The sequence below is a fragment of the Haliotis rufescens genome, unplaced genomic scaffold, assembly GCF_023055435.1.
Source record: "Haliotis rufescens isolate VD_foot unplaced genomic scaffold, xgHalRufe1.0.p SCAF_18, whole genome shotgun sequence".
NCBI classification, from domain to species: Eukaryota; Metazoa; Mollusca; class Gastropoda; order Lepetellida; family Haliotidae; genus Haliotis; species Haliotis rufescens.
Genome location: NW_025963868.1, coordinates 13,617,130 through 13,642,255, shown reverse-complemented (window position 1 = coordinate 13,642,255; position 25,126 = coordinate 13,617,130). Strand labels below are relative to the sequence as shown.

The 25,126-nt window shown below is 42.3% G+C and overlaps 1 protein-coding gene across 3 annotated transcripts; it reads right to left on the bottom strand.

Moving 5' to 3' along the window:
• Window positions 1-2,156: 2,156 nt before the first annotated feature.
• On the bottom strand, window positions 2,157-24,200 carry LOC124121862. Of its 3 annotated transcripts, none has more exons than XM_046484936.2 (13): window positions 24,025-24,200; window positions 22,689-22,770; window positions 21,754-21,926; window positions 19,793-19,942; window positions 16,224-16,431; window positions 14,761-14,876; window positions 12,711-12,832; window positions 10,517-10,677; window positions 9,140-9,307; window positions 7,584-8,396; window positions 6,921-7,191; window positions 5,978-6,068; window positions 2,157-2,362 (listed from the first exon to the last, which is right to left on the bottom strand). In XM_046484936.2, the coding sequence occupies exons 1-13, from the start codon at window positions 24,063-24,065 to the stop codon at window positions 2,317-2,319; spliced, it is 2,442 nt and encodes an 813-aa protein (XP_046340892.2). In that variant the 5' UTR covers window positions 24,066-24,200; the 3' UTR covers window positions 2,157-2,316. The 3 variants fall into 3 exon arrangements, with proteins under 3 accessions (XP_046340892.2, XP_046340893.2, XP_046340894.2); XM_046484937.2 differs by having other exon boundaries at window positions 16,245-16,431; XM_046484938.2 differs by lacking the exon at window positions 22,689-22,770.
• Between the last annotated feature and the right edge of the window lie 926 nt (window positions 24,201-25,126).

Genomic DNA, 25,126 nt, shown 5'->3' with positions numbered 1-25,126 from the left:
ACAGTCGGTGGTACATTCGGCATTCAACAGTGTTTTGTGTACATCCATGAGACCAGTGAGATCCACACCACTGGGGCACTCAGGTGCTTGTAGCAATGTAGACATGATGGCTGCTGTAGTTACAGATTAGTCGATTAGCAATATTCCAGCAATATGACGGCAGTCTGTAAATAAGATCCAAACCACGGAGGCACTCGGGTGTTTGTAGACATGATGGCTGCTGAAGTTACAGATTAGTACGGACTGTACGAGCATATGTGTGATCTGTCATCATATGGATTAGTGTTTGGGGCATAGACAGTAGCCCACAGATCTTCTAAGCCAATTCCACCCATGACTTACAACAACATACCAACAAGTTCTTTCCCTTGTGCCCATTATGGTGCCATGTTACTGTTGATTCCTTAAGCATTGACGAATGTTGTGAGCTGTTACCCACGGGCATTTTGTGATCATGCTACACCTGCGTTTCTAATTTCAGTGATTAGGTTACATTTACCCGGAATTTACTGAACCACAGCAAGGTTGGTTGATTTGTTGTTTTACACCGCGCTCAGCAATATTCCAGTTATATGATGGCGGTCTGTAAATAATCGAGTCTGGATGAAACAATCCAGTGATTGATATCATGAGCATCGATCCACGCATTTGGGATCGATGACATGATTCAACCAAGTCAGCGAGCTTGACCACCCGATCCCGTTAGTCGCTTCTTGCGACAAGCATAGTCGCCTTTTACGGCAAGCATGGGTTGCTGAGGATCTACCTGGGGATTTCAGTTGCACCAGTGCCTGTTGCATATCTACACTCGGTTACATTGTTTCCTGTTCGAATCCTAAATCTAAAACCAAAAGATTTTGGTCCAGTTTCATTTGCTCGTCAGTGTCCGGTACATACACACCTATCTTCTTATGTAAGTTTAGACAATCTGGAGTGAGTGAGTTGGGTCTAAACCCGCTTTTAACATTACTCCAGTTATATCACGGCTGTAAGCTCAATGTGTGAGGAAAGCCCGAAGTGATGCAGGTCTCAGACGTTTACCACTTGAAACACATGAGGACGGGTATGGTGCTGACAAACATAGAAACATAATCGGGGCGAACCGGGATTCGAACCCACAATCATAGGTTTCTGGCGTGCCCAAGGGACGCAACTTTGCACAGCGAATCGCAGTGCCTTAGACGATTGGGCCACCCGTGTCCCTTAAACTATGTGGAGTAACATTAGATATATTTATAGTATGAAACTGAAATTCTCACTGACTTTTGCTTACAGTTCTTACTGAAGGTGCAAATATTCCTTAGTTATGATTGTCGTGTTCATCTAGGCGAGGTCACCCGCTACTGTCAGTATGATGGGATGAAAGATTTGGACAACAGTTGGCGATGTTAGTGTATATAGCGTCTTTGTGAAGTTGTGCGGACCAATGCGGAGTGTTAGCGATACCTTGCCAAGGATAAACATGGATACCCAGTTCACAAACTGTATACACTGTATACTGACATTGAGTGGACCCGTCCTTGTTTTAGGGTAACAACAAGTACCATCCTTCAATGTCTTTTTTGAGCAGCCAGGAATCTGCTGCTTTCCAATCTCAATAAAATCAGATCTAAGATCTCACTGCCGCTAAACAAATATCTGAGGACATCCCATTATGGTCACATCAGAACGACCTGTCGCCAACTTTGACCGACCACTGAAACGACCAACAAGAAGAAGACATCGAGCTTTACAGCACTCATTTCAACCTTGCGACTTCCATTTCAGACTACGCTTGAAAAATATGTTGACACAGTTCTTGATTAAAATTTTGAAAACTGAGGGAAACAAACATTCCAGAATGTCTACTTTATATGGTTGCGATTGTATGGCAGTGCTTCCCACGTACTGTGCAACGCCTCGTCCGTTCAAATAATTATCCCACACAAGTGATAGATGATCATTTTGACAGAATCAGTCGTTCAGTCTTTCTGGTCGTAGCTGTAGTTCGGAATACCCCATGTTAACATTTTTCAGGTTGCATGATTAGAAAACACATTCTGATTGTTACTTTCATGATCTGGTAAGCGTTGATTTGTCGGATGAAAGGTCATTCTGACGTGACCCATAATGAGATTGACTGCTCTCCGGTATATATATCAAAACAGGAATACCAATGGCAAGATACATCATATTATTCACAGGTCTACATACAAGTGTGAGGCTAATACTGACAAGATGGTGTACAGTCATGCTGCTGTGACTGGCCATGCCTACTCTGTCATCTGGGATGAGGAATATATACTTGGACGGATTATGGAAAACACGTCTCTTCTTTCACCTCTGGGCAAATGAAGATTGCTGAAGGAGGTCATCTATTTGACTGAAATGAGAAGAAAACACAATATATTGCATTAATAAAGAATTTGGATCTCAATTTCTGTGATATTCCGAGTCAGGTGGTGAGATATATTTATGCTTCAGAAGGTGATACCTGATGTTTAACTTTGTGTGGATGCATGGTTGGCTAGCCTCCCCTGGTCTTGGGTTTAATTCCTAGGTCGGTCAAGATCATAGGTTTCTATAGTTGTTGGTTGCTTTGTTGTTTAACGCCGCACTCAGCAATATTCCACCTATATGATGGCAGTTTGTAAATAATCGAGTCTGGACCAGACAATCCAGTGATTGATATCATGAGCATCGATCCATGCAACTGGGATCGATGACATGCATCAACCAAGTCAGCGACCCTTACGACCCGATCCTGTTAGTCGTCCCTTATGACAAGCATAGTCACCTTTTACGGGAAGCATGGGTTGCTGATGACCTATTCTACCCCGGATCTTCCCGGGTCGGTTTCCATAGTGGTAAACAGGATCATTCGAAGCCACACACTCTATCTCAATAGCTACAATTGACAATTTATTTGCATCACACCACAATGTCTAATACTTAAATATGATTAGCTACTTGTTGTACACTTGTTTCACAGCATCCCAGGTGAACATCTGGGTTAGAATGGTCTTCAGCAACCCATGCTTGCCATTAAAGGTGACTAACGGGATCGGTGGTCAGGATTTTGGGACTTGGTTGATGCTTGTCGCCGTATCCCAAATGCATAGATTACTTGAATGTCTGGACCAGGCTTGATTACTGACAGCAGGAATACTGCCAATATGGCATTAAACAACAAACGAAGCATAGCGATTCTCTTTCCTCACTACATAGCTATAACCAAGTCAGTCTCGGAGCACCATGTCCATTTGTTGCCACCTTGTGGTATGTTCAGAAAGTCATCTTACAATACCAAAACGAAAAGTCAATTGCCATTTACATATGGACTTAACTAAACCTGGAAACAAATAAAATATATCTATCACTTGCTTTACTTACATTGAAATCTATGTGAACAAAATCCAGAATTCTGTATCTTTTTATCCTATTATTTATGATAGTCTGTACAACTTATATTCTGGTTGATAGTCTTTTTCTTAGGGTAAAGATATCATATATGCTTATCCTGACTTATACTTATTGCGGACCGCCTCCGTGGTCTAGTGGTAGAGCATCCGCCCGGAGAGCGGAAGGTCCGGGTTCGATCACCCGCCTTGTCATACCAAAAGACATTAAAAGATGGTTCTTGTTGTTACCCTGTCTGGCGCTCGGCATTAAGGGGCTAAAACATGTACTCGTCGATTTGGAGTCAGTATACTGTGTCTGAGTGGGGTATTCATGTTAAACTGCGGCATGGTATCTCAGTGAGCTAGCACTATAAATCAGCATCAGTCAGGACTAGTACAAGCAGCCACACACGCACACTCGTGCATACACGTTGCTATATAAGTGCAATAATCTTGGACGCGACGTTAAACCCAATTTCACCTCACCTCACCTTATACGTATTGCTTATCTCTACTCATTTCTGAAAGGTAGTGAAAACTTCCTGAACTGTGTTCCGTCATATAGCTGGAATATTGCTGAGTGTGGCATTCAACAGCAAACAAACAAATAAATATTTGTTCAGTGCTATTTACTGCATCACTGAATGGATAGATCCTAGAGGCGAGGTATTATATTTACGTTTTGAAAATAGTGCATGATTTACTCTAAAGGCCTAATATGTCAGCAAGACTGATCACCCGATCCCGTTCGTCGCCTCTTATGATAAGCATGGGATGCTGAAGACCAATTCTAACCCGCATCTTCACAGGGGTAAAGTGGTTAAAGGGTGGCCATGCGCGTAGTCCCAGCAAATTTGACTGTAGTCCTTCCTTGTAGTATTTCTTATGCTAATATTCCATATATTCTATACTACTCAAAAGAAGTTAAGGATCACCTGATTCTTTCGTATTACTATAGTTAATCTCTCATGTCATGACAGATTAACTTTTCCATTATGAAAGAATCGGGTGATCCTTAACTTCTTTTGAGTAGTATATTACAACTGTGGTTCTACAAGAAATATTTATTTCTTCAGTGCTATTGACTGCATCACCGACTGGAGTGAGTATTGTTTTACACAGCTTTTAGCAATATTCCAGCCATATCACGGCGTTGGACACCATAAATTGGCTTCACACATTGTACCCATGCAGAGAATCGAACCCGGGGTTTTCGGTGTGATGACAGAATGCTTTAACCACTAGGCTAGCCAACAGCCCCATTTCCGACTGTGAACATTCCAGAGATGAGGTATTATTTTTATGCTTTGTAAATAGTGGATGATTAACTCCATATGTCTAATATGTTTTATCTGGAGGGATTTGTTCCAATAAGGATGATCCAAGTGTATCACTCGTACTGTAAAGTCTTCGTACCGATCATGTTGAGTGAGTGAGTGGGTGAGTTTGGTTTTACGCCGCTTTTAGCAATATTCCAGCAATATCACGGCGGGGGACACCAGAAATGCCGATCATGTTGAAGTGAGGTCTTGTGCTTTGAAGGACATTGTAAATTAATCAATTACAGTCAAGTCCCGTTAATCCGACATTGATGGTTGCATATGATAATGTCGGATTAATGAGTATGTCGGATAAAGGAAATTTAGTAGTATCAACGTTCGTGATCGAAAATCGGACAACTACACGATAGATAAGGATTCAAATACGTAATAAAAAATATAAAATATATATTCATATTGTTATGTTACATTGTTGGCGGAATATGTTTTCTAATCATGCAACCTCTAAAGTTTAACACAAAACAACTGTTACGGACTGTATGACCGATTCAAAATACCTTAAAAAGCATAGTCTGGAATGGAAGTTTCAACTTTGAAACTGGTACCCAAAGCTTAAGAAAGCTCCTTTCTAAGTGGCTAACGTCGACTTCCTGTTGGTAATTTCATTGGTAGTCATAGTTTGCGAAAGGTTGTTCTGACGTGACCTGTAATGGGATGTCCTCGGTGATAGAACTTGTATCTGATCTTAATAAGATTGAGGTCATCTAAGCATGTGAATAATCCTGTTTTCTTTATTTAAAGCATTAATTGTTTATTGTCAAGCAGGTTTATCTCTGCAGCTGTTGTAATATGCAGCTTCCAGCCGACTCGTCTTGCATCAAAACACAGGGCTGTGTACTCGCGGGGAGATGACCACGGAGTACGCTGATCACTGTGTCGGATTAACAAGATTGATTAATGAGTGATTTCGGTAATTCGTTGCATATAAGGTGTGTCGGAGTTGGAGTGCGAGACTGTCGGTTTAACGGGTCTAAATAGCACTGATTTAATCGGTTCCCATAATTAGTGTCGGATAAAGCCGATTGTCGGATTATCGAGTGTCGGATTAACGAGACTTGACTGTATGTATGTTTTAGGGCAGAGAGACCAAGTAGGGAACTCAGCATCCCATTCTACACGCTCCATTGAATAAAGCCTTTATAAACCACATGTTCTCGCTTATCTTTGACAAGAAGGAAGAAACAATGTTCCACTAGCTACAGACGAGTGGCCGAGTGTTTAACTTTGTTCATATGCACATTTTAGAAGTGAGGCTACCTGAGTTTGATCTCGTACTCCGCTCTCTGCTGCCGAAGCATCTTCAGTATATGGTCATCAGGGTAGTCACCATCAGACTCGTACACTTCATCTAAAAACAATAAAAACACAAAAGTAGGAACACTCTTTCCCAAAAGGAGGATATAGAAAGGATTCCCCATGAAAATATTTGACAGTATTGAACCTATAGTCCATACAGCTATGAGATTATGAAACTCTGCTGTTAATTGTATCGCTTAGTTTCAATTTTGACCAGAGCTACTTCCGTTTATACAGGAGGAGTGTCTCGATTGGAGAGATGCAACACCATAAATAGACTCCACATCAGTCAAAAAACAAGATTCGCTCACGTTTGTATCAGGCGGTGTAAGGGTAAAAAGTTTGTATGAATTGGTTGGTTGGTTTGTTGTTTGTCACCGCACTATTGAAATATTCCAGCTACATGAAGTCGGTCTGTAAATATGATCCACACCACGGAGGCACTCGGGTGTTTGTAGCAATGTAGACATGATGGCTGATGTAGTTACCATGGTTACAGATTAGTAGATAAGCAATATTCCAGCAATATGACGGCAATCTGTAAATAAACGAGTCTGGACCAGACAATCCAGTCATTGATATCATGAACCTCGATCCACGCAATTGGGATGGGATGACATTCATCAACCAAGTCAGCGAGCCTGACCACCCGATCCCGTTAGTTGCATGTGACTGATCCCAAATGCATAGATTGATGCTAATGATGTCAATCACTGGATTGTCTGGCCCAGATTATTTTCAGACCGACATCATATAGCTGGCATACTGCCGAGTGTGGCGTCAAAGAAAGAAAGAAACAAACAAACTTTGGCGTGACGAGTGAAAACAGCTTAATAGACACTGTAATGTAATCAAAATGATTGTGCAAAATTCCACAAATGATGTTGAACATTTTGAATCTTACTTGTGTCTTCTTGATTGGCTGTAACTGGAACCTTGACCTCTGTCTGACCTTCATCTTGTGTCGTTGGTTTGGACAGAGCTTCCAAACTAGGCGGGGTATATGTTGGCGGAACTTCTGACCTCTGTGGGTCAGCAGACTGTAGCGGAGCTTGTGACCTGCGTTGGGCAGCAGACATGGACGGTGTCTGCGACTGGTCAGTGGCTGAAGCCCAGGAGTCTACACTGGACAGCACACAGCTGGCCGAGCCCTCGAACAAATGCTCTGACACAGTCTGTAGGCGGATAGTAGAAATTATATAATATATCATCACATAAACAAGTCCTTGAAATTCTTGGTCCAAACACAGTTTTACAGATTAGGTTATTCATTGTTTAACCTGCACTTATCAATATTCCAGCCGTCTTTAAATAATAATGTCTGTGATTATTCTGACATAAAGACATCAATCTAACGATCGCCTTGATCATGTACATGAATCTGCAAAAGCGTTTGGGTCCAATTAAAAACACAATAGATTTATCTCCAAAATGATTAGCTATTTACACAGACAGTGTTGCAGTTTCACATCATGAACAATGGACTGTGGAACATTGTCGCTCTGTAACCACAGCAGCTGACAAGGTAAAGATGCTACAACAATAGCTTTTTCTAAGCAAGCCTTACCTGACCAATAGCTGAGGACAGTGACTGTGGTTTTCTAGCAGGGCTGCTTGAGTGGGCTGGTCGGGGAAGGACACCAGCTGTACCAGACATGACTCGCTTCGTCTCGGCCTTCCCTCTGGAATCTGTGACACCTTGAACATTCTGAGATGGTCCTTCTCTTGAGCTTCTCTCCACACCTCTCTCATGCTCATCTCTTCCCACTATCTCTCTGTTCTTACTCTGTCTGTGCTGCAAATGTTTCCCCAATTGTCTTCCCTCAACAGCATAGTAACCTCCCTTTTCATTATTACACGACCGAAGTTGTCTCCCTTTACACTGTCTTCTTGGACTTGGCCCATCACTTTCAGATAAATCTAACCCATCCGAAACCTGAATATTCACCTGCTCCTCCTCACCAGATCCTACATCATCATCTTCATCCACTTCTTCATCTTTATCTCTTGTCCTGTCTGAATCATGTTTGCGTCTTAGTCGTTTTTCTTCACTATGCGGCTTCTCAGCTTGTAAGAACTGTTTATATTGAACACCGGCTTGATCCGAGGACACTTCCTCAGATTCTGAAAACTCACTGGATTGTTTGTAAAGTTCGGGGTGGTTTCTGGAATATTTCTGTGCATGAGGGCAAGGCAGGAGGTCACACATGAGATGAAGATGAGGGTCTGTTTTCATCCCGGAATGTTTGTGTCGATGTAGTGTTGGGCTTGCAATCTCAGGCTTGCTGGAAGACGGTTTTTGTTTTGGAGGCGTATGCACGGATGTCTTTTCAGGCGGGCCTGCTTCTAAGGATTTTCTGGTCTGAACTTGTGCATCCACCTGTTGAGGAGAAGCATTTCCTCGTTCAAACAACAACAACATGTACACTGTACACTGTGTGACACGACCATATGGTAATGTAGGTGAGGCGGGGTGTAACATCACGTTCAACATTATTGCACATACAGTAATCTACGTTCATAACGAACACGCTTATAACGAACTGACGGATGTAACGAACTGTTCTTTTTGTCAGAGTCATTTGCCATATATTTTATCATATAAAGATGGATATAACGAACACACTCATAACGAAATAACGGATATAGCGAAATCACCTTGTGGTTTTGTGGGCACTATGTCAACGATAATGTTTAAGCGTATAACGAACTGGTAATCCCTGAGCTGAACTCCTCACGTGTCACCAATCTGCCATCAAAACATCCGCGGCCAGGCGCAGCTTTTTTAAGCCTCAATAAACAATTGAAGGCAATTGATTTACGCTTAAGCACTGACACCTTATCCTCAAATTACACCCTCAACTAACAATAGAATCACAATGATTGAAGTGGATATATTGTGTACATGTACAGTGCAAACTTTTGTTATTTATCGAGTAACATGATGTCACATGACTCGATAAAAGATGTCTGACGGTCGAAATGTGTATACTAAACAGATCTAACAAACTAAAATTAGGGGTCCCTTTGAGCTCATTGTAACTGTAGTTTACTGTATGTAGAGATGTGTATGCACGTGTCCTTAATCAAACAAACGGAAACCACCGGTGATAAGCAGCTCACCTTGTCTGTTGAAGGCGCAGGAGTGAAGTGGACGGATGAGGCAGTATGACTGGGGGTGGTCTGTCTGGGGGAGGTCTCTCTGGAGATGGTCTCCCTGGCTGTCATAGGATCTGGATCAACAGCACCTGTCAGACGTCGCCGGAAGGCGTCAAGCTTACTGTCGATATCCTGAAAAAATGCCACTGATAAAGATCAGATTACGTGACCCGTAATGGGATGTCCTCAGATCTTTGTTTAGCGGTAGCGAGAACTAAGATCTGAATTAATGAGATTGCCAAGAAACTGAATGAGTGGGGACAGGGACCCCTTCAGCATAAATACATGGGGTCATTTTCAAAACGTTTGGGGCCACACTCTGAGAGAACATAGTAAAAATTAAACTCCTATGGTATGCAGGTTATTGATGCAGAATCGCCGTCCACAAGTAACATCAATGATACACAGAATTTAGCAAGGCATCTTTCTTAGATATAACATATTGCAGCAACAACATCCAATGTCACATCTTTATTAGCCTCAATAGTTTGTTTGTGATCACTGCCGTTAGTCTCTTGAATGTACTCATTATAAAATTAGAATGTCGCTTTGTTATTGAATTAGATTTCACATGCATTATACAAAGATGACATGTCGTAGTATTTCTTCTAGAGTTATGCTGCCGTAATGCTGCCGTTTCCTCAGTGTGTCGCCACGGTCACTCTCAGGTGAGCCATGCGACATGTGTTACCGCGGTCATTTGAAGCAATAACATTTTAGACATTATCAGGACTATGACTGCCATATTTGCAGATGTGTGTAAACTTGATTCTGATTGGACATTTGTGACTTTAAACCAATGAAAGGCGCTGATAGTAAATTGAGTCACATAAAGCAACGAAAATCCCAATGTTTACATATAGAAGCAGCTGTCCTGTGATGTAAACTGTTTTTGAGACAGTAAATGACTCCCATTATTATATAAAACAAACCCAACTACACAAATGCACCCTTGTCCCCCTGACTCGTCGCGATATGGCTGAAATATTGCCGATGTGACGTAAAGCATTACCTCACTCACTCACTTGTCCCCCTGAGAGTATATATCATGCGCCAATCAATAAAACATTGTGACAATCCCGCGAGGCCACTGCCTCAGCAGAACATTGGACACTTTATAGTACACTGTTGACTGAGCATATTTTTATGTGATTTTGTTTTCCGACACATGACAAACTTTTATTTCTTCATCTACCTGATCAATATTCCCATTCGAAAACAATTCTGTTTAATTCAATATATTGAAACAATATAACCTTGGTGTTACTTAATTTTATTAACCTAATGCTTCTCAACATTTGCATTTTCTCCAGTTTTAGCAAGTGTGAAATATTTACTGACCTTGTTTGACCCTGTGACCTTGACCCCTAATCCTGGATGACCTTGTTGAGCAGTCTCCATTTTCCGTCTCAGTCTCCACTGGTACAGAATATCCTCCTCTGGTCTGGAAGGTCGCTGTAGCTTTATGGGGGCAGAACGTACATCCGGTCGACCTATTGGATCTGGCAACATCATTGAATAATTTTAAAATGAATAAAACACATTGATGTGAAATATGCTGTGTGAAGAGAACACCGCACTCAGCAATATTCCAGCTATATGAAGACAGCCTGTAAGTGATCGAGTCAGGACGTTAACATGTGGTCACCTCATACAACCAGTGACAGATGCTGGGGACCAATTCTAACAGGCAGAAACTGCTCCATCAGGGCCTCGAGACCTCAACCTACACCACCAGAACCTCAACCTACACCACCAGGACATCAACCTACACCACCAGGACATCAACCTACACCACCAGAACCTCAACCTACACCACCAGGACCTCAACTTACACCACCAGGACCTCAACCTACCCCACCAGGTCCTCAACCTACACCACCAGAACCTCACCTACACCACCAGGACCTCAACCTACACCACCAGGACCTCAACCTACACCACCAGGACCTCAACCTACACCACCAGGACCTCAACCTACACCATCAAGGCCTCAACCTACACCACCAGGACCTCAACCTACACCACCAGGGCCTCAACCTACACCCCTAGAACCTCAACCTACACCACCAGGACATCAATCTACACCACCAGGGTCTCAACCTACACCACCATAACCTAAACCCACACCATCAGGACCTCAACTGACACCACCAGAACCTCAACCTACACCACCAGAACCTCAACCTACCCCACCAGGACCTCAACCCACACCACCAAGACCTCAACCGACACCACCAGGACCTCAACCTACACCACCAGGACCTCAACCTAAACCACCAGGACCTCAACCTACACCACCAAGGCCTCAACCTACACCACCAGAACCTCAACCTACACCACCAGAAACTCAACCTCCACCACCAGAACCTCAACCTACACCACCGGGATCTCAACCTACACCACCAGGACATCAACCTACACCACCAAGGCCTCAACCTACACCACCAGGACCTCAACCTACACCACCAGGACCTCAACCTACACCACCAAGGCCTCAACCTACACCACCAGGACCTCAACCTACACCACCAGAACCTCAACCTACACCACCAGAACCTCAACCTACACCACCGGGACCTCAACCTACACCACCAGAAACTCAACCTACACCACCAGGGCCTCGACCTACACCACCAGGACCTTAACCTACACCACCAGAACCTCAACCTACACCACCAGGACCTCAACCTACACCACCAGGACCTCAACCTACACCACCAGGACCTCAACCTGCACCAACAGGGCCTCAACCTACACCACCAGGACCTCAACCAACACCAACAGGGCCTCAACCTACACCACCAGGACCTCAACCTACACCACCAAGGCCTCAACCTACACGACCAAGGCCTCAACCTACACTACCAGGACCTCAACCTACACCACCAGGGCCTCGACCTATACCACCAGGACCTCGACCTACACCACCAGGACCTCGACCTACACCACCAGGACCTCGACCTACACCACCAGGGCCTTGACCTACGTCACCAGGACCTCAACCTACACCACCAGGGCCTCAACCTATACCACCAGGACCTCAACCTACACCACCAGGACCTCGACCTACACCACCAGGGCCTTGACCTACACCATCAGGGCCTCAACCTACACCAACAGGCACTCAACACTGATAAGAACATACTATATTAATGTCCTGACCTGTCTCCTTATGACATAAACTTCAGGCACAAATTTTGTATAACAAATTGATGACTTAATTTGTCATACCAAATGAGTGCAGGGAGTGAGTGAGTGAGCAAGATATGAGTTGAGGTAAGTTGGGAAAAAGTGTTATTTTGTTCAAAAGTTTGCTTTTCAGGAGTATTTTTACATTCATTAGAAGAATGTCAAACTCTTCTTCTTCTTGTTTGGTTCTGTTAGCGCTGGACCTGGCCATCACAGTAGTTATATTTACATGAAATACAAACAATTCAAATAATAGCGTAGTAATTGAATGCTGTGTGCAATTAATAAATTCTGATATGCCACAAGAGATGTAAATCAGCATTAGTCAGACTGTCTCCCTCACCATGTAATCGTGTGAACATCGGGCGGTACGGCATCTCCTCAAAGCTGCTGCCCATGGTGCCACTTGTTGTTCCGAGGCCATCAGTGCTGACTGCCGGCTCTGAGGAATGGAGGCTGCTCCCACTAGAACAAATCACAGGACACATGACACAGGACATTGGACACAGGACGCATGACACAGGACACATGACACGGGACGCAGGACACGGGACGCAGGACACTGGACACTGCAGGACACTGCAGGACACAGGACATGGGACACTGGACACTGCAGGACACTGGACACTGGACACTGCAGGACACGGGACACTGCAGGACACGGGACACTGCAGGACACTGGACACTGCAGGACACGGGACACTGCAGGACACGGGACACTGAAGGACACTGGACACAGGACACGGGACACTGCAGGACACGGGACACTGCAGGACACTGGACACTGCAGGACACTGGACACAGGACACGGGACACTGGACACTGCAGGACACTGGACACTGGACACTGCAGGACACTGGACACTGGACACTGCAGGACACTGGACACAGGACACGGGACACTGGACACTGCAGGACACTGGACACTGGACACTGCAGGACACTGGACACTGCAGGACACGGGACACTGCAGGACACGGGACACTGCAGGACACTGGACACAGGACACTGGACACTGCAGGACACGGGACACTGCAGGACACTGGACACTGCAGGACACTGGACACAGGACACGGGACACTGGACACTGCAGGACACTGGACACTGCAGGACACGGGACACTGCAGGACACTGGACACTGCAGGACACAGGACACGGGACACTGCAGGACACGGGACACTGCAGGACACGGGACACTGCAGGACACTGGACACTGCAGGACACGGGACACTGCAGGACACGGGACACTGCAGGACACTGGACACGGGACACAGGACACAGGACACTGGACACTGGACACTGCAGGACACGGGACACTGCAGGACACAGGACACTGCAGGACACTGGACACTGCAGGACACAGGACACTGCAGGACACTGGACACAGGACACAGGACACTGCAGGACACTGGACACGGGACACAGGACACAGGACACGGGACACTGCAGGACACTAGACACTGCAGGACACTGAACACTGCAGGATACTGAACACTGCAGGACACTGAACACTGCAGGACACTGGACACGGGACACAGGACACGGGACACAGGACACGGGACACAGGACACTGCAGGTCACGGGACATGGGACACGGGACACTGCAGGACACGGGACACGGGGCACAGGACATTAGCACTGGCTAAAAAGATCTATATTCAGAAATATTGTTGATGGGAAGAAATATTAAGATTTATCAATATGAAATTGTTGTCATCGATAATAACTTACATAAATTATTGTGATGAAAAAAGTTTAGATTAACCAAAACAAACTTGTTATTGTCAACAAGGTCAATTGTCAAAGACGGAAAGCAACTATTTTTGTTATATCTCCAATGTCCACAATGTAATCCCTGAGTAAATGTGTCACTGCTCACCAGTGGTGTGAAATATATTGATTTCCTTTAGGACTTTATTGCATATTTGCTTAAATTTACTTTTCCGATATTTATCTAGAATTGATCAATATATAGTCTCCACAATCTATATAAATAGCCAGCCCTACAGGACATAGGACACTGGTCATTGCAACACAGGACAAAGGAAACTTTTTCCAGTTATATGATGGCTGGCTATAAATAATTGGGTTTGGACCAGACAAACCAGTAATTGAAATTATGAGAATCGACACTCATTATCGGGGTATGATGACACACAGTCAACAAGTCACTGAGTCTGACCACACATCCATTTTATGGTTTCAAACAACAAGCATAGGTTCTTGGGGACTTATAAACCAGAATCCCGACCAGGCTCTTTGGATGACGAGTCAATACTTTAACAAATACTAAACAGTATCATGCGATAGCAAGAAAAACATGGCAATGAGATACTGACAAACTTCACACGGACGGTCCTTCAGATGGCGACAGCTTTTAACTGACACACTGACCTCTCTTCTAGCAGCCTGGCCGCTCGCTCCTGAAGCCTCCGCGTGACATCATCTAGTGCTGGCTCCGACAGTCCCTGCAGCGTCATCACGCTCCCGGTGTGATCTCTCCTTGTAGGCTAGAGAACAACACTTGTACACTTTAGAGATTCTATTCCAGTTCAAACTACCAAAACAGGATTATTTTAAACAAGCACTAACTTGAGCTATAATCTCACATTACAAATAAAGCTAGAATTAAAACACTAGTACCAGTCAAATGATCCAACAATCTACAACATTTGGAGAAAAATCTCATGTACAGGTATTTTAGAAAGAGGATATGATTTTTCAGTCTGGGCGTTTTCTTATTTCAGAGATGGAAATGTATTTTTTTGTGAATGTAATTTCAGCACAAGCTCATGACAGAAAGATGTATGAAGAAAGTTGTTGCCTCCCTTCTCAGATTCCAATATCTGAGAATAATAACGTCTGATTCAATTTCTGAATCCCCAAATTCATTTTATTGTCACAGCATTTCTAATGTTCATTTTACAAGTTTGTCCAGATTATTTTTGTGAAAGAACATTTATCACTGGATTTGTATTATATACTTCATCACAAGATAAAATACATAATATTTAGGTGTGTCCATCAGCTACATTGAACTAACTAGAATGTGCTTTACTGACAAACATAGGTGTCTCTCTCCCTTTTTGTGATACATGAGTTCAAGTTGTTACTGGGAATGTATTTGCAAATCCTAAAAACAATAATAGAAAATTACAGCCTAGAAAGATAATGGTTTCAAGCAGAAATATTCTTTAACAGAGGGGTTTTGGTGGGAAACAAGCGCTACTTGTTTGAGACTTGCTTCCATGGAAACATGACAAATTAAAAAAATGAAAAATGGAAAACTGAAAAAGCAATAATTGAGCATATGTACAGTTCAATGCAAAAATATTTATTAGTGGGAGATTTATGGCCTGGAAACAAAGCCTAGAGTTGTCTGAGACCTTCTCTGAATAGGATAAGAACACTGATGCTGACTCCATGCCAACGGGTCAAAAACAATGTCTCCCCTACCTTTGTGGGGGAAGGGGTAGACATTGTTATAACTGTGCCATTTTGATTTTACCCATGCCATCTGCACTCCCCCAAACAAATTTTAAACCCTGTATTTACATTAATGGTCAACAATAAATTTTACACCATATTAAGGTAGATTAATACCAATTACACAAATGTTTCCTATGACAAGACAAAATCATAAACAATGGCATAAGGGGAAATAATTTTGTCTGGCGTAACCCAAGTTACCTCCCCTTGACTTTACTCTCAACAAGCGGTCCCAGAATATTTTGCGGAATTGTCCTATTAATGCAGAAATGTACCTATTTCACAAAAGCAAAATAGCTCAAGAGAATGCAGAAGCAGAATTTTGATATTTTTGGCCGCAGACTTCAGCAGTAATATGGCCCCCTCACATGTGTCCTGACAGAGCTTACCCCTCCTTTCTCCCCCTGGTCTGTGAACTGCCTGCTCCTGGGGTGGAGGTCGTCCTTGGGGGTGGAGGTGTCGCTGGGTGTGGGTGGGCTATGAGCTAGCCACCAGAAATCTGGCCTGTTGGAATCCTCTTTCTGTGATCGCTCCGCACGACTCATTGGAACTCCATACCGAAACCGATCAATGTAGCTGAAAGAATCGAAGATCATTAATATGGAGTCACTCCATTAGTTTGATCTAAAATTAGTTCATTTTATTTCAAGGTGCTTTTGATCCTATTTCCCAAAAAAATAATTTTGAAAGGGTAGGAGAGTGAAACTTCCCATGTCTATTTATGGCTTTGTCTTCCCGTACTGACTGCAAAGGTTTCTTGTCAACTTCTAGTACAAATATTCGGCAATAGCAATCAGCTGTACCAAAGGGCTACACTTATAGTTATTAATTTATTAAAAAAATATATAGTACAGTTGAAAATAAAATAACATGACATTGGAATATAAAATTCCTGATAAAATAATAGTTTCAGATGCATTTCTTCTGATTATTATACCAAAATTCTTTGAAGTTATTGGGTACTTTTTAAAAGAATCACAGCTAGATTCCAGAAACATGTGTACAGCTGTGATTGCTGCTTCCGGCTTAGTTTATAAGACAATAAGCAAGGTAATCTCAATCTCTGCATATAAATCAATGCCTAGCAGAACAGGAAAATACAATTTACCGGTAATTGGTAAATTATCATGTCTACATGGTCTAGTGATGTTTTATCTCAAATTTCAAATTTGTATTGACCAAGTTCATTTGTTGTCACCTGTTCATAAATATGTGAATACGCTGAAGGGATGCAACTAGGAATTACATCTCATCACTTCATTTGCATTAACACACTTTTTAAATATATAGACTGAAATATCCAAGAACACATCAGCAGTTGACAAGAAACGTTTGTACAAGAGTCCCAGGTCTTGCCAAACTGAATAGTAGAAATGTGCCCTTTTTAAGGGTTTTGCTCTATGCTATCATCTTAAGGAATAGTGGACTATACCACTTCTATTTTTAACAGTTAGTTTCTAATACTTCGTATCACAGAAGACACAAGGTAAATCATGTGAAAGGTTGTAAATATCATATAGCAATACGTTTTCAGTACCTCTGAATTGTACAGTGGCATGATAAAAGTTTGCATTAAGTTACAAATACTGTAAATCTTGAAATTAACGTGAACGTGAATTAAATGCGAAAAATGCGAGGGGTCTTTGCTCGCATTATTAAACATTGCATTTATATCAACAATAAGACATTTTGGATAGCAGAAATACCAACTTAGACATACGCTGAAAACAAACAACTATATCAGGGGTAGAAACTAACATATTTAGTCCACTAGTCCTTATAATGATAACACACAGCAAAACCCTTAAAAATACCATAACTATTGGCCAGTTTGGCAAGGACTACAGGACTAGTGCCAATTTCTAACGCTGTATGTATTCCATATCACTGTTTATTGAGCAGCACTGGTAACAAGTATATAAACAATGTCATTCAAACACTAATTACATCCTTTGAGTTGTCACTGCTGGGGTCAAGACAAGAGTTCTACTAACTTATGTCCACCTGCAAGTCCAGACAGACTCTACCCACGCAACACAGTGTCTTTGTTCTTTGCGACTACGTCAAAGGCCGGCACGAGCCAGTGCACATGTATTGCTTTAGCGGAAGTACTCTACTCAGCGCTAAAATGCGGTGCTATTTGGTGTGTTATTGGATTACTGTAAGGTTGGATTAAGGTGAGGATTCTCCTGTAAACCTGACAGAGGACATTTTCTAAAGGAATAAATCCACTGATGCTTGAGAGGAGAGGGGTGTCGCATTCATATTGAGTCGCATTATTGGCTAGGGGACAGTGGTCGCATCTTTTTTTGAGACGCATTAATTTCACGATTTACAGTACTAGTATTCCGTTTCAATGACGTGTTTAATGTGTGGTGCAGCAAATGCTGAACAGAATGCTTTAGTTTTAACTGTTAGACAACAGATTCATGTGAGAAAGACATTACTAGACCAGTTGATCTTCCACAAGAGATGACACTAGTCTGGCAGGCTGTTGTACCAGACTCTGGCCTACGGACTAGAGGCTAAAAGAACTTACAGTTCAAGTCCAACCACTATTTTGCGTGATCAGTCAAAAACTACAAATCTCATTAAAAGCAGATCTTCGTTCTCTCCACCACCAATTACAGGTCATGAAAGAAAGACCTTTCATCCGAAATCGTCACTGACCAGATCAGAAAAGTTACAATTAAATGTGTTTTCTAATTATGAAACCTCGACATGGTTAACACTGATATTCCAAACGAAAGTTACAGGCTGATTCCGTCAAAATCATCGAATATCTCTTCCATCAATAGGAAAACTATTTAAAAATTTAAACTATTTAATCTTCCATGGCCCGATGGGTAGTCCTGCCATACAATCCCTGTCACCTATTAGACATTCTAGAATTTTCTTTTGTTCGTTTAGTTTTCAAATTTTGAATGGATATTTTTCAAAGTGTAATGTGGAAAAGAAATCGCCAATTTGATGCCAGTGCTGTAAAGCAAGCAAAAGGTACTTTCTGATTGGCTAATGTCGACTTCTTGTTGGTCATTTCATTGGTTGGTCAAAGTTAGCGACAGGTCGTTCTGATGTGACCCGTAATGGGATGTCCCTAGAACTTTATGTAGCGGTAGCGGGAACTTAGATCTGATTTTAATAAGATCTAAAAATGAGTTACCCATATTGTTTAGAATCTTATCCATATGACACTCATGACCAAAAACTAACATTTACAAACAATGTGACAAGGTTGTATGGGCAGCTAAGTGAACACAGGTGAAGACTCTCACTGCTTTAAGTCTTTAACGGTCAATGGCATGGTTAAGATGAGTTCCCTATCCCTCAGGGGCACACTTAGAAATCACAGTTTAAACATATGAGCTCCTTGTGCTGATAAGTATTATTATGAAACAAGGGATAACTGTCACAAGTTACAAACACATAGAAAATTATACATGAACAAACTCAGATTTCTAAAGCTTTCAGCCTCACAGCCAGTGTGTCTGTGTATGTGTGGCTGCTAGTACCAGTTCAGACTAATGCCCATTCAGACAGAGTTTATGAATTCTGAGCCGACCAGCCCTTCTTTTAGCCCCTTAATGCCCAGCACCAGGCAGGGTAACAACAAGTACCATCTTTTAACGTTTCTTGGTATGACACGGCCGGAGATCTTACCCCCAACCTTTGTTCTCTGGACAGACGCTCTACCCACAGAGGAGGTCCCTGACTTGGTTACTTGGTTGAAGCATGCTGTTGTATCCTAACTGTGCAGATGACTTTTCATGATGTCAATCACTGGATTGTCTGGTCCTGACTTGATTACTTACAGACCGCCGTCGTATAGCTGGCCTATTTCTGAGTAGAGCATTTAACAACTAACAAGCTGTTCAAAGCAGTATCAAACTTACTGCTTTGAGTGAAAAATTGCCCAGAACCCAAACAAGAGTCTCACCTCTGTAGCACATATCCTTTCTCTGCAGTTGTCTCCCTTGTTTGTGTCCTGGTATCAGTGGATTTAACCGACTGCCTGTCCGTCCTGTCTAGTGCTGACTTTAGCTGTGAGAGGGAGTCCAGCATTGTGCGATGTCCCCCGGACTCAGGACTAACAGAAATATCATACATCAGTCAGGGAAAGTTCTACAAATAAGAGGGTGAACATTATCTAACGCTGCAACACGCAATATTTCAGCAACATCGCAACAGCTGAAAAAATGAGTTAGGGACAGACAAACCAATGGTTGATATCATGAGCAACACCAGAAATGCCAGCCCCAAATTGAGGCAATGAGAAATATTTGGGAGAACTTAGATCTAAAATTAGTAGTTTAAAGAGAAAAAATAAACACCGGGTTCGAAATTAACCCAAGACAAGAAACATTAAGGAAGATCTGTCAAATTTCCCCCATCTCGGTGGACTGTCACTTTAACCATTAAGCAGACATTGTAAAAGGCAATGCTTTAGCAGACCATATTGCCGATGAGTTCGGTCTGTTTGTTGTTTATTGCCACACGGACCACCTCCGTGGTCTTGTGGTAGAGCGTCTGCCTGGAGAGCGGAAGGTCCGGGGTTGGATTCCTGACCGCGTCATACCAAAAGACGTTAAAAGATGGTACTTGTTGTTACCCTGTCTGGCACTCGGCATTAAGGGTCTAAAACAAGGACTGGTTGGCTCGGAGTCAGTATACTGTGTCTGAGTGGGGTATTCATGTTAAACTGCGGCATGGTATCTCAGTGGGCTAGCACTGTAAATCGGCATCAGTCCGGACTAGTACAAGCAGCCCCACGCTCCCACCCACACACACACACACCCACACCCACACCCACACCCACACACACGTGCATGCCCGTCGCAATATAAGTGCAATAATCTTGGAAGCGATGTTGAACCCCATTTCACCTCACCTCACCTTATTGCACCACGCTATAACATTCCAGCTATAGGACGGTTGCCTGTAAGTACATGTAAACCAGGCTGGACCTGACAATCCACTGACTGACATAATAAGGAATGATCCAGATATCCGGGTACAATGACACACAAGTCAACCAAGTCACTCAGTTGACCAGCACAGATTGCTTGGGAGCTATTCTAACTTGGAACTCCCACAGGGCACTGTGGATATTTTTGTGAGTGTGTGTGAGAGTTGGGTATAATGCCGCTTTTAACAGTATTCCAGTTATGTCACTGTGTGTCAGCTTTATGTGGAGAAAAGCCTGAAGTGACGTTTATCACTTTGGTCACACCCACAAGCACGGGTTCGGTGCTGACAAACTAGAAACATAATCAGGACAAACTGGTACTCAAACCCTCAATCATAGGTTTCTGGCGTGCCCAGGATAGTAACTCTGCACAGCGATGTGTGGCATGTTAGATGACAGTGCCACCCTTGACCTGGATATTTATGCCTAGCCCCTAGTAGTACAGGGAACAGTGCCACGCCCGTCCAGGCCCAGGCCCTGAAACAGCCTCCATGTGGGTCCTTTTTTATTTCATATGTAATGCTGCTGAATCAATATGAGTGAGTGAGTATGGTTTTGTGCCGCTTTTAGCAAAATTCCAGCAATATCACAGTGGGGGTCACCAGAAATGGGCTTCACACATTGCACCCATGTCAGGAATCGAACCTGGGTCTTCGGCATGACGAGCGAATGCTTTAAGTTTAACCTCTAGGCTACCTGATCCCCTGAATCAATATGGAATACCACATTCTATCATATGCTGGACCATCTTTTACTTTCCTAAGTTTCTCTCCGACTTGAGACGTTACTAATTCAACATCAACATGCTTCCTAATATTCTCCATTGTTTAGCCAAAGAACCACATAGTGGAGTTTTCAGGGCCAGAAAGAGAGTGGCGCCGTTGCACCGTGGCGCCGATCCCTATACCACTCCCCTGCCCCCTTATCACTACCTGCTACTTGAGGGACGGTCACTGCTGGGCCAGGATTCGTCAAACTGAGATGAGTGGTCACTCCGCTCTGCAGGAGTCTTCACCGAGAAGATGTTGGTTCCTTTCAGGAACATATCCTCTGTCGGACTGACTCGTCTAGCCTTGCTGCCATCACGGGCTGGACTCAGGGTAATCTGTACAATTTAATGATCACTGTTAGTGTCAGAAACATAAATTTGATGTGCTTGAACTGTGTTCCTTAAGGTGGGGAGGAGGGAATATATTGGCAATTTCTCAGCAGTCAACATCAGTCTATGGCCTAAACCGCTGTTCCAAAGATTGAGTTAAGTAAAATTCTTTTTGGTCTAGTATGTGCAGCTAATAGTAGTTCATATTAATGAAAGCCTAAAGATGCCACTTTGGTATTTGTTATTTCAATAATTTTCTCGCTACTTCGAGTTTTAACTTGTTACTTTGAGTTTATTTAAAAAACTCAAACTTTCTTGTTACTTCCATTATTTTCTCTTTATTTGAATTATTTTCTCGTTACTTTGATTATTTTATTTCAAGTTTATTCTGAGTTTTTTAAATAATCTTCAAATAAAGAGGAAATATAGTGTAGGCTACTTCCCAGGCAGGCAGGTAAATTGGGATGAACCATTTATTTGTTCAAAATTTGGATTTTTTTAATAGATATTTTTCAAAATTCTAACTTTAACTTTGAATTTTAACATTGCATTCAATACAATAGTGTTAGAATAAGAATTAAAGCCTCTTCCTCTGGATTGATCCTGTTGTCAGTTAAATACATGTCACCTCTACAAAACCATAACATTAGTTATAACTATAACAGCATGTCTTGAGAAATGTAGACTTGGGGCTGAACAATGGTGTCACTGCAGTCCCTGTGACAGTAATGAAATAACAATTGTAACCATGGTAACTCAGTTGCAAACCTCTTTCTGTTTCTTTCCCAACTTTTTCTGTTTACTTGGATGGTAAAAAGCTTTAGGAGGGGGGTCCCGACCAAAGGGATCACTGCAAGAACAAATAACAAATTAGTTACTAAAGCCTAGTAAAGTAACAGTTCCTTAAGTTCGACAAAAAATCACAATCAGAAAATGACAACAGTGTAAAAAAAATAATTTTATTTCGACTGTTGGCAATTCTTTTTTTAACATTTAAGTCTGTTTCGTTCTGGTATAAATTGGACAAGGCTTCAGAAAATAAATACTGTCTGTAACTTTAGCCGCTAGTCCCAGGAGGCTTCCAATAATTAATTTCAAGGGCCCTCACATGAAATATGACTGTCCTGTAAATTACAAAAATGGGGTAGTGTGCTGTACTGTATGATTTGATAATTACTATAATTACAGGACCTTTATATTTCTTGTCAATAATTTGGTACTATGAATATTAGGGATGGCTATCAATATAGACCATAGAGATCAATAACCGCAAACTAAATATCGATCAATTACTGATAAATATCAGACAAGTATCCATAAGCAAATGTGCTTGAAAGTCCCAAAAGAAATCAGCATATTTCACACAACTGGTGAGCAGTGATACATTTATGCATGGATTATTTTGTGCACATTTGCGACATAACTAAAACAGGTGCTTTCCGTCCTCGACAATTGACAATAACAGGTCTGTTTCAGTAAATCTAAACTTTATTTCATTACAATAGTTTATGAAAGTTTTTATCGATGACAACAATTTCGTATTGATAATCATTAACATTTCTTTCCATGGATGATAATTTCGATAATCAATATTTTTTATACAGTCCTAATGATATTACTGTGCATCCTGATGGATGCACTATATTTATTCTGCGTCCACTCCAAACATTTGTGCATAGTGGACACACATTTCTGCATCATGTAAACCCCTGATTTAGGATTATATATAGTGTACAGCTGGGGTATATTTGTGTGAGCGGAAAGGCACCTGGGACACACATTTCTGCATCATGTAAACCCCTGATTTAGGCATATATAGTGTACAGCTGGTATATTTGTGTGAGCGGAAAGTCACCCGGGGATACACATTTCTGGGTATTTTCTCTTAGGCCTAGGACCTGTGACGACGACCCCAACAGCTGAATGAAAATAGTTTAACTTTCGCAATCGTATTTTTTGTCATTTACAAAGAATATGCATACAGTAGCGAGACAGTAAGGCCGCAGCGCCCGGTAAAAATATGAATGCTTTTAATGTTTTGTGACACTTCAGAGCTGTTGAAACAAGCACAGGCCTGTCAATCGCACGAAGGAAATATTCTCACCCAAATTTCGTTGATCTGTGCGTTAGTCTTTCCATTCCCATAGCCCTTATTGAATCAGACAACTTGTGAGATTCTCAATATCATAAGACGCCATGTTGATGTGTCCACATAACCTAATTACAGAAAATGCATATTCACTGATCGCGATTTGTTTTCAAGTCCGCCGCCATTGATGTTCCACAACTTCCGGTATATCTGTAGAGCGAGTGTTCTCGATACAACATATTATTTTCATTTCAGCTAACATGAACGTCTACCGGATCAACATAAACTAGTTATTATTACAACAACTATTACTGGCTGTGTATATATTTAGATTATTGCATGTGTAATTTTGACATACCTTTGGATAAACGTTTGGGATTTTGTACGTATGTGTGTGTGTGTGTGTGTGTGTGTGTGTGTGTGTGTGTGTGTGTGTGTGTGTGTGTGTGTCTGTCTGTCTGTCTGTCTGTCTGTCTGTGTTCTTTTTAAAAAGGTACTATATAGGCCCCGGTTGCTACCCCTTGTAACGATTTATTGTTGTAAGGTGGAATAAATAATATGTTTCATAGATTTGGAAGTACGTACAGGGATTGCGATTCGTCCAGTTCTTCCGGGTGTGCATTTACGAGGTTATGTGAACCAAGGAGAAAAAAAAGAAACTGTGCTTTATATAGAGTAGTGTAAATGGTATGGAATTGAAAATAACAACATAATATTTGGTCATTCGTCTCATCAATGTTTTATTATAACAAATTCATTAACAAAACCCATACCTGGTAACAGAAGACCGAGCGACACGTCCCAAAAGGTGGAGGGGGTGTAACAACTCAATTAACAATGTCTATATCAGGTGTGACAACCATTTGCGTTGATACAGACACCAGAGGATTGAAAACAACCTGGATGATGTTGTTCCAAATGTCAACAAAAGATTGGCCCGAGCTAGCGTTACCAGTTGATTCTTGTCCTGTCGTAGGCGTCCTACCATCTCATGCCTGACATGTTCTGTAGGGGAGAGGTCTGGAGAAATAGCCGGTCATGGCAGTACAGCAATGTTACGCTGCCTCAAGAAGTCTGTTACAACACGTGCAGCATGTGGGCGGGCATTACCCTGCTG